This window comes from Sporobolomyces koalae, assembly GCF_050403365.1.
Source record: "Sporobolomyces koalae JCM15063 DNA, S_koalae_JCM15063T_v1_ctg2, whole genome shotgun sequence".
Classification (NCBI taxonomy): Eukaryota; Fungi; Basidiomycota; class Microbotryomycetes; order Sporidiobolales; family Sporidiobolaceae; genus Sporobolomyces; species Sporobolomyces koalae.
Genome location: NW_027481769.1, coordinates 357344 through 372159, shown reverse-complemented (window position 1 = coordinate 372159; position 14816 = coordinate 357344). Strand labels below are relative to the sequence as shown.

The 14816-nt window shown below is 55.6% G+C and overlaps 6 protein-coding genes across 6 annotated transcripts; 3 read left to right on the top strand and 3 right to left on the bottom strand.

Annotated features, from left to right (window-relative positions):
- Positions 1 to 232: 232 nt before the first annotated feature.
- RRP15 (rRNA-processing protein RRP15) lies at positions 233 to 1254 on the top strand (the record flags this gene model as incomplete). Its single annotated transcript, XM_076675841.1, has 3 exons — positions 233 to 506; positions 570 to 1115; positions 1181 to 1254. The coding sequence occupies 3 exons, from the start codon at positions 233 to 235 to the stop codon at positions 1252 to 1254; spliced, it is 894 nt and encodes a 297-aa protein (XP_076536980.1).
- Positions 1255 to 2391: 1137 nt separating this feature from the next.
- Positions 2392 to 3918, top strand: JCM15063_005619 (acetate uptake transporter family protein; the record flags this gene model as incomplete). Its single annotated transcript, XM_076675840.1, has 10 exons — positions 2392 to 2568; positions 2670 to 2733; positions 2877 to 2901; positions 2971 to 2984; positions 3058 to 3114; positions 3182 to 3227; positions 3295 to 3320; positions 3399 to 3599; positions 3668 to 3772; positions 3839 to 3918. The coding sequence occupies 10 exons, from the start codon at positions 2392 to 2394 to the stop codon at positions 3916 to 3918; spliced, it is 795 nt and encodes a 264-aa protein (XP_076536979.1).
- A 1534-nt stretch (positions 3919 to 5452) lies between these two features.
- RPN12 (proteasome regulatory particle lid subunit RPN12) lies at positions 5453 to 6549 on the bottom strand (the record flags this gene model as incomplete). Its single annotated transcript, XM_076675839.1, has 3 exons — positions 5453 to 5668; positions 5749 to 6299; positions 6369 to 6549. 3 exons carry the CDS (start codon positions 6547 to 6549, stop codon positions 5453 to 5455), a joined length of 948 nt encoding a protein of 315 aa, XP_076536978.1.
- Positions 6550 to 6860: 311 nt separating this feature from the next.
- Positions 6861 to 7819, top strand: PRE3 (proteasome core particle subunit beta 1; the record flags this gene model as incomplete). The annotated part of the gene is made up of 5 exons (XM_076675838.1): positions 6861 to 6944; positions 7008 to 7166; positions 7230 to 7545; positions 7616 to 7726; positions 7800 to 7819. 5 exons carry the CDS (start codon positions 6861 to 6863, stop codon positions 7817 to 7819), a joined length of 690 nt encoding a protein of 229 aa, XP_076536977.1.
- A 248-nt stretch (positions 7820 to 8067) lies between these two features.
- JCM15063_005616 (uncharacterized protein) lies at positions 8068 to 8683 on the bottom strand (the record flags this gene model as incomplete). Its single annotated transcript, XM_076675837.1, has 3 exons — positions 8068 to 8310; positions 8392 to 8504; positions 8566 to 8683. The coding sequence occupies 3 exons, from the start codon at positions 8681 to 8683 to the stop codon at positions 8068 to 8070; spliced, it is 474 nt and encodes a 157-aa protein (XP_076536976.1).
- A 288-nt stretch (positions 8684 to 8971) lies between these two features.
- BCK1 (mitogen-activated protein kinase kinase kinase BCK1) lies at positions 8972 to 14772 on the bottom strand (the record flags this gene model as incomplete). Its single annotated transcript, XM_076675836.1, has 9 exons — positions 8972 to 9026; positions 9109 to 9204; positions 9274 to 9362; positions 9434 to 9561; positions 9632 to 9697; positions 9770 to 9932; positions 10006 to 10094; positions 10165 to 10392; positions 10461 to 14772. 9 exons carry the CDS (start codon positions 14770 to 14772, stop codon positions 8972 to 8974), a joined length of 5226 nt encoding a protein of 1741 aa, XP_076536975.1.
- Positions 14773 to 14816: the final 44 nt, after the last annotated feature.

Below are 14816 nucleotides of genomic sequence, written 5' to 3'. Positions count from 1 at the left end.
TGTTGCGTGCCCGAGTTTGTCATTATTGCAGAGACAAAAGTAGTTCTCATGGATCATTCCTGTAATCCGTATTTAAACGACTGTCTGAGCCTCGAGCTTGGGAGAGTGGGACTCGACGTTTCATGACTAGTGAGACGCGAGAAATTGAAAAGATGAGACCTTGCAATGCCGGCAGTGACTTTTTCCTCTCAGCGCAGTCAACGTCGTCTGCTATCGCGAGCGCCTCTTCAAAATGTCCAGCCAGCCCAAATCTATTCTCAAGAAGCGCGCGAGATCGCCAGCGGTCGCGCCCACAGCAGAAGAAGCGCCAACGAGCAAAGGAAAGATTCCATCTCAACAACCGATCAACATCCCCTCTTCGGAGGACGAAAGCGAGGCAGACGACGATGAAGAGGAGGACGATTTCTCCGCTGGAAGTGATGACGAGGAGCTCGAGGAAGGAGACGAGGACGATGAGGATGCAATCCGGGATATGCTCGAGGAGGGCCAGGAGAGACCCGCCAAGAGTGAGTTGGTGCCTATCGCAAACCTGGTTGTTTACGTACGCTGATCAAGATTGATCTCGATAGAGCTGAAACACACGACCTTGCGGCCTACCACCGCTGATGCTTTCTCGAACTCTCTGCAACACTTGCTCTCGCTGCCTTCGACTTCTGCCAACCCTGTGCCGCTACGAGCACCTCCTTCCGCTGCTACGTTGCGTCTCGAGCGTCGCGCGCGTGGAGTGATTCGCGAGACCAAGGCCCAACATCTCTCGAGGGGTCACGTTCGTGATGTGATTGGAGGATGGGGCGCACGACCGCCCCTGCCGTTCAGTCAGTGGGAGTCGAAATCTGCGCGCGATTTCGAAGCGGCACGACGAGGAGGCAGCCTGGACGATGGAGAGACGGGAGCTGAGCGGGAGAAGCGGTTGAGGAAACTCGCGCAACGAGGTGTCGTGCGATTGTTCAACGCGATTGGAGCAGCGCAGGGAGTCACGGGCAAGGACAAGGAACTCGAAGAGCAGGAGGCGAGGAAGAAGGCAGCAGTCAAGCTGAACGCGGATGCGATCGCGAGCGGAGGCACGCTCAACCGACGACCAAACGTGCTCGGTGGTCGGGGCAAAGGCGAAGCTCGTACGTATAAGATTGTCACTCACTCTGTGTACAAGAGCTGACATCCGTCTCGTTTTGCGCGACAGTTACGAACCTTTCCAAGGCTTCTTTCCTCGACCTGATCCGAGCTGGTACCTCGGCTGCACCCGTAGCCAAGTAGATGGACAAGACATGCGTTGCAATGCTCAGCTGCTGCCTGTCTGGCTGCACGCCGAGCCCGTGCCGAGATGAAGAGAGCAGTGCCATTCAGCGCCATGCCCGAGCTCCGAAACAGCGCCAAGCTCGCTTCCGCGCGAGCGGGCGTCAGAAAGTGATCGCTGGGCTGACGCAGTCAGAATTTGGGTACCCTTTCAGACTCGGCGAGCGCAAGACTTCCCTAGCAGATGTGGGGGATCGCCCCGTAACGTCGAGCGAAAGCAGCCCGAAGGCCGCGTACCAAGCGTAGCGAAGCTTGTCACAACGCTATACTGATGATGCAAACTATTTGCGAGACGTCGCTTGACTCCTTTCACCTGGTCATATAAGAGAGCTGGCACAGGGGTTTCGCGGTCCGTTCAGAACTGTCGCGCGGGTGAAGCCTTCGGATCAGGTCGCGTCCCGCGCACACACGAATTCGAGAAAGGCCGCGGTTTTCTCGGAGGCGAGATGCTTAGCAATGTGCGTCTCCGAACCGGACAACGTGGGCCAGTTGCGGCCGCGTCAGGCGCGGTCTAGAATGAAGCCGATCGCGCCCAAGTCCGTTCGCGCCCGAAAGTTAGGCTGCTCTTTGCTCGAAACCACGGACCGGCCCAAGTATTTGCGATCCTCGGCTTAGGGTTTTTCATAGCGACGCGGGAGTACAGTTACTACAACCTGTGAAGCCCAATTACAACAGCTCATTCTGGTGCGCTAACAGCTCAGCAACTACAGAGCCTGGTGAAAGAAGCAGTCGTGCTCTTGTTGTGCCATAGCTAGGCGGGAAGCTCGCCATCGGTCGCATTCGCGTGATCTGTTGTTGACGTCCGATGTCGAGCAATTGCGACTGCAACGAGGGCAGATTGGGAAGGCGCGGAATTTGGAATCTCTCAAGTGTCGATCGGGAAGGAACGCCTGACAGCGTCCCCACATTCTCCGCTTTCCCCCCTATTTTGGCCCATTGGCCCCCCGCCCCCGCCAGACCGAAAAATAGTCGCTCAACGCGCGTTCGACTTTCGACTTTCGACTCTCGCCCAACTCCTCTCGTTCGATCCAAGCAAGCAAGCACAGCTCGCCTAACTCAGACTTTTACCCAACACACTTTCCGTCTCTACTGCCTACCATGTCCGGATTCGATGCCCAGCACACGGCCGTCGATGTCGAGAAGAACGCCGCAAACCACCACCATGGCTCGAACGGGTCGGTCGCGACGAACGGCAACAGCCACTACGCTTCTCACGAAGGCGGTGCGCCGTTGAACCTACGCAACATCACGCCTGGAGGCCACCCTCTCGACCGCGTACGTCTCGCTCGCTCGCACCTCGTTTGTTTTTGGGGGCGCGCGATCGCCTCGTTCCCAATTGGGCCTGACCCTCGCTCCTTCCCCTTTCCTGGTGACAGTCGCAACCTGCGTTCCCGGTGTACCACCGACGCTTCGCCAACCCGGCCCCTCTCGGACTATGCGGTACGTCGCTCGTGAGAGCCAAACAAATTTCTCGACTCATCGCCGTCTCATCTTGCCCCACTTTCGCCATAACTTTTGTCTTCTCGGTTGCCATGCACATGATTCTGCAATTGCTGACCTCTACTCTCTTTGGCTGTTCATAGGTTTCGCCTTGACGACCTTCATGCTGTGCGTGGATTTTGTTGACAAGTCGTAAACCGCAAAACTGACTTGAATTCTTTTTTGATCGGCGTGCAGTTCTCTGATCAACAGTCAGTTCGCGTCAGAGCCTATTTACATGAGTACGACAAGGGAATTGACGTCGTGGATTTTTGCTCGTAATAGTGTCCACCCGAGGCGTGACAGTCCCCAACATTGTCGTTGGTCCTGCGCTGTTCTACGGTAAGCTGCTTTTCCTCGAACTGTTCCTTTGTCCTGATCTGGCGGCTCACGCTCGTTGAACGGACAGGTGGACTGGCTCAATTGCTCGCCGGAATGTGGGAGTTTGCTGTCGGGTAGGTGATGGTCGGGTCCAACGTTTCATCAATCGCCACTGACGTGTGACCCTCCGGACCTTGACAGTAACACTTTCGGTGCCACCGCATTCTGTAAGTCGAAGTTCCGCCGGGATTGCGTGGCGAGGCTTGAACAACGCACTGACCGCTTTCCCGGTACGTGCCAAATAGCTTCCTACGGTGCATTCTGGCTCGCATACGCCTTCATCGTTTCGCCGTGGTCTCGTATCGCCGCTGCGTACGAGTCGGAGGTCATGTTTGGACACGGAGTGTCGTTCTTCCTGTTCGGATGGTTCATCTTCACCTTCATCATGCTCCTCGCCTCGCTCCGATCGTCGATCGCCCTCACCGGTGTCTTCTTCTTCTTGACGAGTGAGCTTTTCCTCTGTACTCCCAGGCATTCGCTTTCATCTACAAAGCTGACCTCTGTCCAATCGCAGTCACCTTCCTCCTGCTCGCGCTTGCCGATGTCGGAGTCGGACACGCTGCTGGCTTGAAGACTGCCGGAGGAGCGTTCGGTATCATCACGGCGTTCAACGCGTGGTGTAAGCTATCTTTTTCGAAAGCCGTCTGCCGATTCGCTTGCTGACCTCGCTCGTTTCGATCAACAGACGTTGCCGCTGCCAACTTGATCACTCCCGACACGTCGTACATTGTCCTCCCCGTCGGTGACATGTCGAAGAAGGACTAAAGATGCGGAAGCCTGCATCTTTTCATTTCCGAGTTCGAATTTCGCTCTTGCAATGCCTCTGGATCGAGCAGTGCGGACAGAGGCGTCTGCACTCCATATCCCACTCGAACGACATCCAGCAGATTTTTTCTCGCAAGAGTTTCGTTGCATCTATCCTTTTCTTCTTCATCACTCAATCAATTTCTCTCGCTCTAATCCCGGTACATTCCCTGCTTTTCAAGTCATCATTCCAGCTTCATTTTCTTGAATGCGCGCGACTATTCCTCGTTCTTTCTTTTCTTTTGTAATTTCTATGGGCACAATCAATGCAGTAAACTTCTATCTCTTGAGAACGGAGGGTCCGATCTTGCGTGGACCGAATGCTTCTTGCGCAAGTCAGACATGCGTTGTCGACAGACATAACGAGAGAAGAAAGGCATGATCTAGCACCGCCCCCCTTAAATGATGCAGCGCGCGGAACCAGGCTCGCCAATTTGGAGGCGGTGTCAAGAGCCCTCCTCACCCTTGCGTTGGCTTCCTCTCCAACTCTACCTGGTCTCCATATCCCTGAACACACACAACGCCCCCGGCCTGCTATACGACCATGTGTCAAGAACTGTTGATCTCTCTTGTGAGCTCATGATCCATCCTCATGATCCATCGTCTCTTGGCTACTGTCCTAACTCGAGCCTCACCTGAAAAAGTGTTCCTCATTCATGCCCTACAGTAAGCACACATACACGATATCCTCACCCTTCCTCTCCGCCCTGGAGGAATTCTCGAGCTGACTTGCTCTCTCTCTCCTTTGTTTCTTGGTCGCTTTTTCGCTCGCACTCGTGGATCAGACAAATCTTCTGGAGAAGGATGTTGTTCGACCACTCCGAAATGGTTGGAATCTTGTCTCGCATGTGGGTTCTCGGATGACGACAAACGATTCCCTACCACCACCACCACCGGTCCAACGACAGAACCAGTACCCACCACCACTACAGTTCCAAATCAATCTACGACAGGTCAAGTGGTGATGGAAGAACCGAAAGGGACGGATCCTATGGTACAATCGACAAAGTAAAACACACCTTCGAGGACGAACAGCGCTCTGCTGCAACAAGCGAATGGATTATGGAAAACGTGATTCTCTCGTTTCGTTAGGGTGTCCTCAGGAAACCCCCCCCCCCCCATCTTTCTTTCGTCCCCTTCGTTCGTTGTGTGGATTTCCACAACACTTGTGGAAACGCTGTCCAGTCTCTTCATGTTCTTATTCGACCACATTTTTGTTATACCTTGTTGAGTGCATTAATACCTATGAATCTTTTGTGTTGGCGATTTCTCTCCGCCTACAGCGCAGAGCAGAGCTAGCGATTTCCGTTTCTGATAGGAGCTTGTTGGAAAGAAGCCCGTCTCTTGAACAGAACCTTTTTTTTCTCTCGACGTGTTTCTTGGGACAACATGGCGTGTCTCGAGAAGAAACCAGGGAATCTTTGTTCTTGAAAAAGTTCGTTTGGATTTGTAATCAGGGCAAAAGGACCAAGAGGCGGTTTGTCCTCCTTCCCTCTTAGACGATACTCTCGAGTTCTTTCGCGTACAACAAGGTAGCACCGATGACCTTGTTGCGATCCAATTCAGAGTGCAACGAGTCGTCCTCGACCGTCGATCCGAGCCCAGTCGCAAGTGTCGTTGCTGTTGCTGTTGGTTGCGTTCGTTTCTGGTTTGAAGGATGTAGAGGAGAGGAAGGGAAATGTACGAGGTTGTCTTGAATAGACCAGTTGCGCTACATGACATATGCGAAAAGAAAACGTCAGGTTTGTCGAATGATTCGAACTAGTCATGGAAAGAAAAGAGCCCCCGTACCGATCGAGCAAATTCTTGCAATTGTTGATCAGAGTCGATAAAGAGGAGAGTTTTCAGGTCGGGTACAGGTAGGGATTCGTACGCCTTTTCGTCGCAGTGTGCAATCTCGGACCGAACCGTTTCGAGTAACGGGGTGGTGAACTTTGCAAATTCGGGCACGGGGAGGCGAGGGGGTGTAGAAGAGTGGGACGAGGAAGAAGAAGCGGTAGGAGAGCACAGCGCGTACACTTTCGAGTACGAGCCCTGCATGAGAGACCGTTCGAGTTGCAAGACCCATTCGACTGGTTCCGACTTGAGGACGCTCGACGCGGCATCGTCTCGGACCGAGAGGGATTCGAGCACCGTGTGGAACTCGGCGATACGGTTCAGACTCAGCAACCTTAGTAGGTTCAACGCCGTGATCGCGGGTTGGCGACTCGACGGTGATCCCGACAGAGCTGTGACGATACGCGGGTCCTGGTAGAACGACGACAAGAGTGCGAGGTAGCGTTCAAACGAGGCGAGGTCGGACGACTCGAGGGCATGCAGCGCGCCAATCTCAAAGATGTCGCCTGGAGAAACAAGAGCACGACGAGTTAGGATCGGGAACGGAGCTTCGCGGAAGAGAAGGAAACACGCACGGGCGGTGGCAAGGGCGGCGGGTTCTGCTTCAGGCTGGGGCAACAAGAGGCCCAAGTCGGCGAGTTGGAGCTTGAGCTGAGCGAGGAGGTTCGAGATGGAAGCGAGGTCGCGCGAGGCGGGGCGGTCCCACTCGGCGACGAGCTGGTGGTACAGGCGGGATGCCTCTGGGTGACTCGCCATGGGGTCGTCGAGGTGGAGGTGGGCGAGTTCGTGCGACGGCGTGACGGTGTTGGCCCGCTTGGACGAGGCGGCAGTCGTACTCGGGGACGAGGGGCGAGGGCGCTTGATCTGGCTCGGACGAGAGGAAGCCACGGTGAGAACGCTGAGAGTGCGAGCGCGAGGGCGTGGGCGACTCGGAAGAGGGGAGAACAGAGAGGTGGAGAGATCAAGACGGAGCGAGAGACTGACGCGGACGACGTCGACGACATTGCGCGTTCGCTCTCTCTCATCACTCGACCTATCGCCCTCGCTCCACCTCTCGACACGTCAACATGGTCATGCAGGATGGATCGCTCGACTCGGCAGGCGTGATTCCGTCGCTGAGCCACATCAAAGCCGGCGAGATGAACCTCGGAGTAACTGAACCGCTCCCGTCTCACACCTCGCGCGATTGAACCTGACTCGGGTCCCCTTTGCAGACATCCATCATGGCAGTCGCGTTCGAAGGCGGCGTCGTGATCGGAGCCGACTCGAGGACGACGATGGGGTCGTACATTGCGAACCGAGTGACCGACAAGCTGACGTACCTCCACGACCGCATCTACTGCTGTCGCTCTGGATCCGCTGCAGACACTCAGGTACCCTCCTTCCCTCTGAGCGTCTCATCTCCCTGGACTGACCACAATTCCTGTTTCTCCCAGGCCGTTGCCGATGTCGCGCATGCCCAACTGCAACAGTACGCCGTCGTACACCAGCAACCGCCATCAGTCCACGTCGCTGCAACCATGCTCGAAGGCCTGTGCTACTCGAACAAGGACCGGTTATCAGCCGGCATCATCGTCGCCGGGTGGGACCCAACCTCGGGAGGGACCGTGTACAACATTCCACTCGGAGGCGGTCTCTTCAAAGGTCCGTGGGCGATCGGAGGGTCCGGTTCGACCTACATCTACGGTTACTGCGACGCGACGTTCCGAGAAGGGTGGAACCGAGACGAAACCGTCGAGTTTGTTCGAAACGGTAAACTCTTTTTCGCCCGCTTGCAATCCTCTCGCATCCCATTGATCCCTTCTGTTTCTTCGATCAATAGCACTCGCACTCGCCATGTCTCGAGATGGAAGTTCAGGAGGTACCATCAGGTTGGCCATCATCACAGAAGACGGAGTCGAACGCATCTTTGTGCCAGGTGACAAACTACCTCGTCAGTTTCTTCGTTCCCTGTTCTGTCACGACTTGCTCCCGACTGAAACCAGTGTTTTTGTTCTTGCCTTCAGAGTTTTGGGAAAAATCGTAGATTGGGCAACGTTTCTGTGTTTTTCTCCATTTGTAACTGTACGTTTCGAGCTCGTGGGTGCATCTGTGATTGCAACCCCCTTTTGCTTTCTCTCATCGTTCTGTTTCGACGCTGCCCCTCGAGAGCACAATTTCCCAATATGTTCGAAAGGAAAGTAAAAACAGTACAAACAACACTTCGAAAGAAAACGTATGCAGACACTCGTGGCGTGCGAATGAAGGAGAGCGAGAGGGGTCCTCGGTTTTACTCTAAGGTCCGACAAACAGTTCCCACAACTGTCGATCGACACTCGGATCGAAACTCGTACTCAAACTCGGATCGGTCCGAATTCGACTCTTGTCCACGACCGCTTGAGCTTGTTGTCTCAATTCTTCTCGAGTACGTTCAGGTGCCGCCGCTGGTTGTTTTGAAAGTGTTTGAGATGGGGATGAAGTTGATCTCGATGGATGTTGTCGAGTACTCGTCGAAGTGGTCGATAGAGTCGGAGAAGTCTGTCACTCCAGCAGCATCAGTAATTTGTTTTGTCTTTGTGATCGCCCTTTGCTCAAATAAGAAGGCTTGTTCATACTCACGGATCGTGCAGGTTGAGGTCGAGGAGGAGAAGTACTAGTTGATCGAGAATCCACTGATTCTCTTCTCGAGTCTTGCGGTCTCTCGGGAGATCCTAGATTCGAAGGAGTATCATCTAGACATCCAACTTCAGCGTCCCCATTGCTTGCGAGACAGAGAGAGAGAGAGGATCGAACCTCGAGATGAATTGCCGCGTAGTTGGAACGGCGTGTATGGACTAGGGGCTGAAGATCGTTCACGATGAGATCGACTAGCCGGTAATGGCGTTCCAAGGAGTTGTTGCACGTTTGACATGTTGTCGTCCTCGGGTCTCTGGATGTAAGGAAACCGAAAAGAGCTGGCAGATAACCCGGCCTTATTCTATAATTGCAGTTGACGTTATTCTGATTTGCTTCTCTCTTTCTTTCTTGAACATCAACGCACGAAGGCAAGCTTGACAGATACACATCTATATTCAGAAGCAGATCAAGACAAGAATATATGGAGGAGGGTTTGCGGTAACTGCTGGGTGGGAAACAAAAAAGGAGTTCTTTGGATACAGGAACGTTTTTCAAACGTGGCGAAACAGATGTCGGTGAATCATCATCCACTCGACGCGGCAGAAGGGGTCGAAGGCAGTCGATCTGAAGTCATGACACTGAAGCAGGCAGGAACGCAGGTCCTATCAGTCACGCGATCCGAAGCGAGAAAAAGATGTTATGCGAGACGGCGACGCTTACTAGTACAAGGAAGTCTGAGTGAACGACCAGCCTGGAGGGATCACCAGGAATGGATGATGTTTCGCTTCCGAAGCTTTCGGTCTGCGATCAGGTTCACTGTAACCATGCAGGAATTGGGCGTCAACATGGCCACGACTCGGGGCGGAAAGAAGGCCAGAGACTGACATTTGGAGACAATTGCTGACGAACTGCTCAGCGAAAACGGAACGCTCGACGTCGTCAGGCAGAGGTGGTCGCATTCGTTCCGCACCGAGCTGTCGATTCAAAGATTCACACACGTCAGGTCTCTAGCAAATAGTCGACAGAAAGGAAATCAACAATTTACCTTGAACATGGCTCCCATGAACCCCTCGCCTTCCCAAGGTCTTGAACCGGCGAGCATCTCGATGCAGATGCAGCCCAAGCTCCAGATGTCGGCTTTCGCAGAGTATCCTTGCTTGTTGTTGTGAATGACTGGCACGACGAGACATGGTGTTTCATCAGTTTCTGCTTTCGGTCGAACGGCGCGCGACGGATTTCTCACCTTCAGGCGCCATCCAGAAGATCGAACCTTGCATCGACATGTTTTCGTTGTTCTGGTAAATGTCACCTGTAGACGAAGAAGAGAATCATTAGAGGTGAACGTGTGGAACGAAAAGGAACGGGAACGAAAACCACTGACCACTCTTCTTCGAGGTACCGAAATCGGAAATCTTGCACATGCCGTCTTGATCGATAAGGATGTTGTCGGCTTTCATATCTCGGTGCAGGATCCCAAGCGAATGCAAATATTCGAGTCCCTCGAGGATCTGCAATGTGAAGAACTTGATCACGTTCTCTTCAAACTGTTGCGATTGTTGGCCACGACTTTAGTCTCTGTACTCGCTGACGTTTCCGAGATTCAAGGCAACCACTCACCTTGCCGTGAGTGCGGATGATACGCCCAACGGATCCACCAGGAACATATTCGAGGAAAATCGACAAGAATTCGTGCGTCTGCTCCATGCCTGTTCGCAAGAGATGTATTCGGACATCAGCTCCAACTCCACGACGTTCCATGTTTGACGATGGACTTACCGAGGTACAGCACAATGTTGGGGTGGTCGAGGTCTTTCAGCAACTCGATCTCGGCTTTGAGACTCGAGATCATCCCCTTGGTGCGCTGGTCCTCCTTGTCCGAGTACGTGCGAGGCATCTCGACCTGTTTGACAGCGATCGTCTCGCCCGTTGTCACGCTCAAAGCAATGTACACGTGCCCATAAGTACCGCGACCGATCAGGTCTCCTTTGATCCATTTGTACGAGACTGTCGCGTCGCAAGCAATCAGCAAACAAGCTTGTGTACGCGGACGGAACCAATAAGAATGAACTCACAATTGTCGGGATCGTCACCCGAGATCTCTTTGATCGCGTTAATGTCCTTCATCTGAGCCGAGGTGACTTCCTCGATCCTCGCTCCAAACAATTTCGTACTCCTGCGACGCAACAAGTTCGAGCCGAGACCACTGACTGCTCTTGCAACGTTGTTGCCGGCCTTCTGGAGCATCCGCTTGCGGTCTTGCGCGACGACTCGGATCGACTTGCGGTATCCGAGTGGACCCGTCGGAGTTCCAGTAGAACCACCTCGATGCGTTCTCGACGAAGGCGGGATCTCTCGAATCGGAGAAGAACCTGTCGAAGGAGTTCCAGGACTCGGAGTCGGCAGGTCGAACACTGGTTTGTCGAGGTCGTGCTCGGGGAAGAACACGTCGAGGTTCTCGAGCACGGTTTCGACGGGAGGACGAATTGCCCAATCCTTCTCGTCCTCCTCGCGTGCGGCGAACGAGTTGCGACGACTGATCGCTGGAGAAGCAAACCGGACGAGCTCTTCCAGACGAGGGTTGTGCGGTTTGCGAGCAGATCGAGGGCCCAGTGGAGGGGACGCTTCCGCAGATCGAGGAACTGTTTGCTGAGTCGAAGTGAGGGTTTTGTTCGCAGGCCGCGATTCAGTCGCACTGGCGCCGGCAGGCGAGCCTTCGATCGTGACACGCAAATTGGGTCGTTTCTGGTGAGGCGAGGTCGGTGAGGCAGGAGAATGCATGCCTTCGAGTCGCAACGAGTAACTCTGAGGGGTTGAAGGCGCTCCCGATGGTCCAAATCCGGGAAAGAAAGTCGCGTCGTCCTCCAATTCATCGCCAAATTCGTCGACCAGTTTCGGCGTAGTCGGAATCGATGCGACAGGTTCGCTCACGTTCGAGCCATCCCTCAATGTGCTTGTAGTCGAATCGAATGGTCGCAATGTTCCGCTGGCCATGAGAGTACTGTCCTCGTTCGCGTCGCTGAGGTTTGAAGCGCCGAATCGACTCAGGATCGTTTGTTGCCAATCTTGCGCGTTTGGAATCGAGTCTCCCCGCTCGCGTTCGTGCCCAGATCGGATGCTACCGCCACCTTGGGCCGAGGTTGCCGTCGAACTGGTCGACATCGAGCTGTACTGCTGTTTCATCGGCGAGGAAGATCCGCCATTCGGCGATGGGACGATCGGAAGGGGCGATACAGTCGAAGATTGTGCAAGAGGCGAGTGTACCGAAGGCGAGAACGGCGAAGGGTGTCCCGCAGATGGCAGCGATGTCGACAGTTGAGGCTGTATGTGGCCAACCGGGAACCAAGTACTCGTCTCTTCGTCGATCGGGTCCCCAAACTCGTCGAGCTGAGGTCCGCGATGTGCGAGACTCTTGCTCGTCGGGATCGAGATCAAGGAGCCCGGATCTCCGGACGGCGTAAGGGGTCCACTCGCACTCGCCGAGCTCCTGGTCGAGGACGATGGGTGGTACCGATCTGGAGAGGCGAGACCGTCGTACAATCCATCATCGTCGGCAAACGGTGGCACAGAAGGGGAATCAGGAGAATGGGAGGTAGGTGACGGTATTGACGCGGGCCGGTTGGCTCCACCTCCTCCTCCCGCCAGCACGCTCGACGGCCAGTGAGACTTGAGAGGATCGTCCCGACTCTTCCTGCGACCATCTCCACTACTCGCTCCCATCGATGAAGCGACGCTGCCGCTCGATTCTCGCCTGCTATCGACCTTGTTGCTCGCGAAATCGTCGAAAGGTAGCAGATCACTCCTCCGTCGAGAAGATGTTCCAGAAGGACTGCCGCCCCTGCCGGATGATGTTTGCTGCAGGATCTCACCGGGCTTGAGGTCGATCTGGCCTGTGCTCAAGTCGTACATGGTCGAAGGTCGAGGTTGGTTCCAAACCTGATCGGCTGATGGCCTCCTCGGCACGCCCGTCTGATTGACCGGTGGCAGTGCTGGAGATGCATACGATCGGGCTTGGTGTTGAGCTTGTACCGGTGACGAGTAGAAGGCCGATGCTGGTGGCGGGGTCGGCAAGCCCAGCGAAGAGTTCGATGCGACTGCTGCAGCAGAATGCGACGGCGAGGCATCTGAGCCAGGCGTCGAGCGATATTGAGGCGGAATTGGAGGCAGGGTTGGAGGCCGATCATGATCGAAACCTGCTGGAGGTTGAGGAGAGGTTGAGTAGTGACCCCGGAGGTTATCGACACTCTTACTCAGCAGCTTCTGCTGCTGCTGCTGAAGCGCGAGTCTCTCGTGCTGTTGCACGTTGTACGGCGAATTGCTCGTCGAAGAAGCTGACTTGGGATGCTGCGTGTACGTGATGCCGACCGTGGAGGAACCGGGTTGATACGACGATTGGAGGGACAAGTTGTGATACGGGGAGTTCGGCAAGGGGAGATTCTTGTATGGTTGAGACTGGTATTGCGGCAAGTTGGACCGAGGATCATACGACGGGCGAGCGTTTGGAGACGTTCCTGGGCCCGGCGGTCGGGTGAGCATTTGATGAACAGAAGTCGGTTGAGGCGACGGAGGTAAGGGTAGGTCGGACGGGGCCGGTACCGACAACGCGCGAGACGAGTGCGGCGAAGATACTTGAATCGACGGCGCAGTCTGCATCCGTTGCCGAAGCTGGTTGTGTGCGGTCATTTCGGCGTGGTCGGGAAGATCGAGCATCGACGACTGTGGTTGCGGCGGGAGTCGACGTGTGGGTCCAGACGGTCCCATGACAACTTGGTTCGACCCGTGAGCTTGATGCTGAGAGACGAGAGGCGGCGCGGTTTGTCGGTGCACAGGCGGGAAGTAGTCGTCCCGAGGCACGTTCCCGAAACCGCTCGATGGGCTCACCCCGGGGGCGCGGCGGCTGCCACTGATTTCCCGCTCCCTCGGCATGACGGAACCTCCGCTCCGAGTTCGCTCCATCACTGGACTTGCCGCCGGGCTGAAAGCTCCAGCAGCTCCCGCAGCCCCCTCACTCGCCGAAACACCTCGACTTGAGTGGCCCCAGCTCGCCGACTGGTGCGTCCATTGAGGCCGATCGCTTCTGAGTTTGTCGGTCCCTCCTGGCGAAACGCGCTGTCCCGTTGGTTGCCCAAACTCGTCGATCGAGGTTTCCGATCTCGAGCCGATACTGCTGCTCTTCTGTCGGATCCGCTCCTTGCGCTGTGCTACTTGCCGCATCCGTTCGGCAGACATTCCAACGCCAAAGTCATCCTCGCTGTCCTCGCTAAAGTCTCGCCTTGCCGCGTCGGATCCTCGACCGCCTCTCGCTCCCGAATCCTTGACAAAGACGGTTACCTGTCCTGAATTGGCGCGAACTGCGTGCCACAACTCGTCATCGTCGACCCGGCGTCCTTCGCCCCCGCCAATCCGGGTCAGATAGAAGTCCTGGCGAGGCATGTCCTCGTCCGAGATGTGCAATCGAGACATGATGAGGTCCTTGATCGCCTCTACCGATGACAAGCCTGAGAGCGGGACGACCGATAGCGACTCGTGGTCGGCGGTCGCCGTAATCAACGTTCCGGCCGGGAGAGGTTCGCGGTGTGCAGACGCGTTGGACCTCCTCAAAGGAGAGCGAGAGGTCGAAGGCGAGTGTGACGGCCCATGTGAGGGGGAGGAGGGGGAGCCTGACGAAGCACGAGGCGGCGCGGAAGGTTGTGGAGTTGTCGAGGACGAAGGGTAGTGACGGTTTTGAGACGAGATGGAGCTATTGGCCGAGTGAGATTGCTCGTGGTGATAGTGGGACGCGTTGTTGGGGGAACGGGGCTGATGAACACCGATCGAAGGAGAGACGATCTGAACGGGGCTCGAGAGGTCAGTACTTCGCCGACTAATTTCGAGGCCAGCCGAACGACTGACGGATCCGTTCGAGCCCTCGTTTCGCTCCCTGTGACCGCCAGAGCCCCTCGAAGTGACTTCAAAGCCTCCATACGCGTTGGGGCTGGTTGGGTTCGTGTGGTGATTCGACGCGTTCGGTCTTGCAAAGCCAGAGCCAGAGCCGGACCCTGACGCGGACCCTGAAGCGGACGCGGGCCCGCGACCGTTCGAGCTCAGGAGGTTGGTTGGCGAACCCCACCCATGATGAGACCGCTGCGAGTCCTCGATGGCCTCGGGCGACTGAACTTTGCCCCCAGGTGTGAACCTACTTCCAGATTGGCTAGTCGCGCCCGAGACCGCAGGCAGAGACTTTGAAGACGTCGCCGAGGTTGGCGGAGAGTAGGGCGAATTGAGCGAAGGCGAGGAACCGGGAGTCGGAAGCGGTCTCACGGGGTAAGTCGAGCTCGAACTCGAGGACGCCGAGGTCTGGGGATACAGCGGTCGATTGCCTGAATAGTAGTATGCTTGCTGCGACATCGTCGGCCCTCGATCGCTGCTTCCAGTAGGCACAATCCGAGATC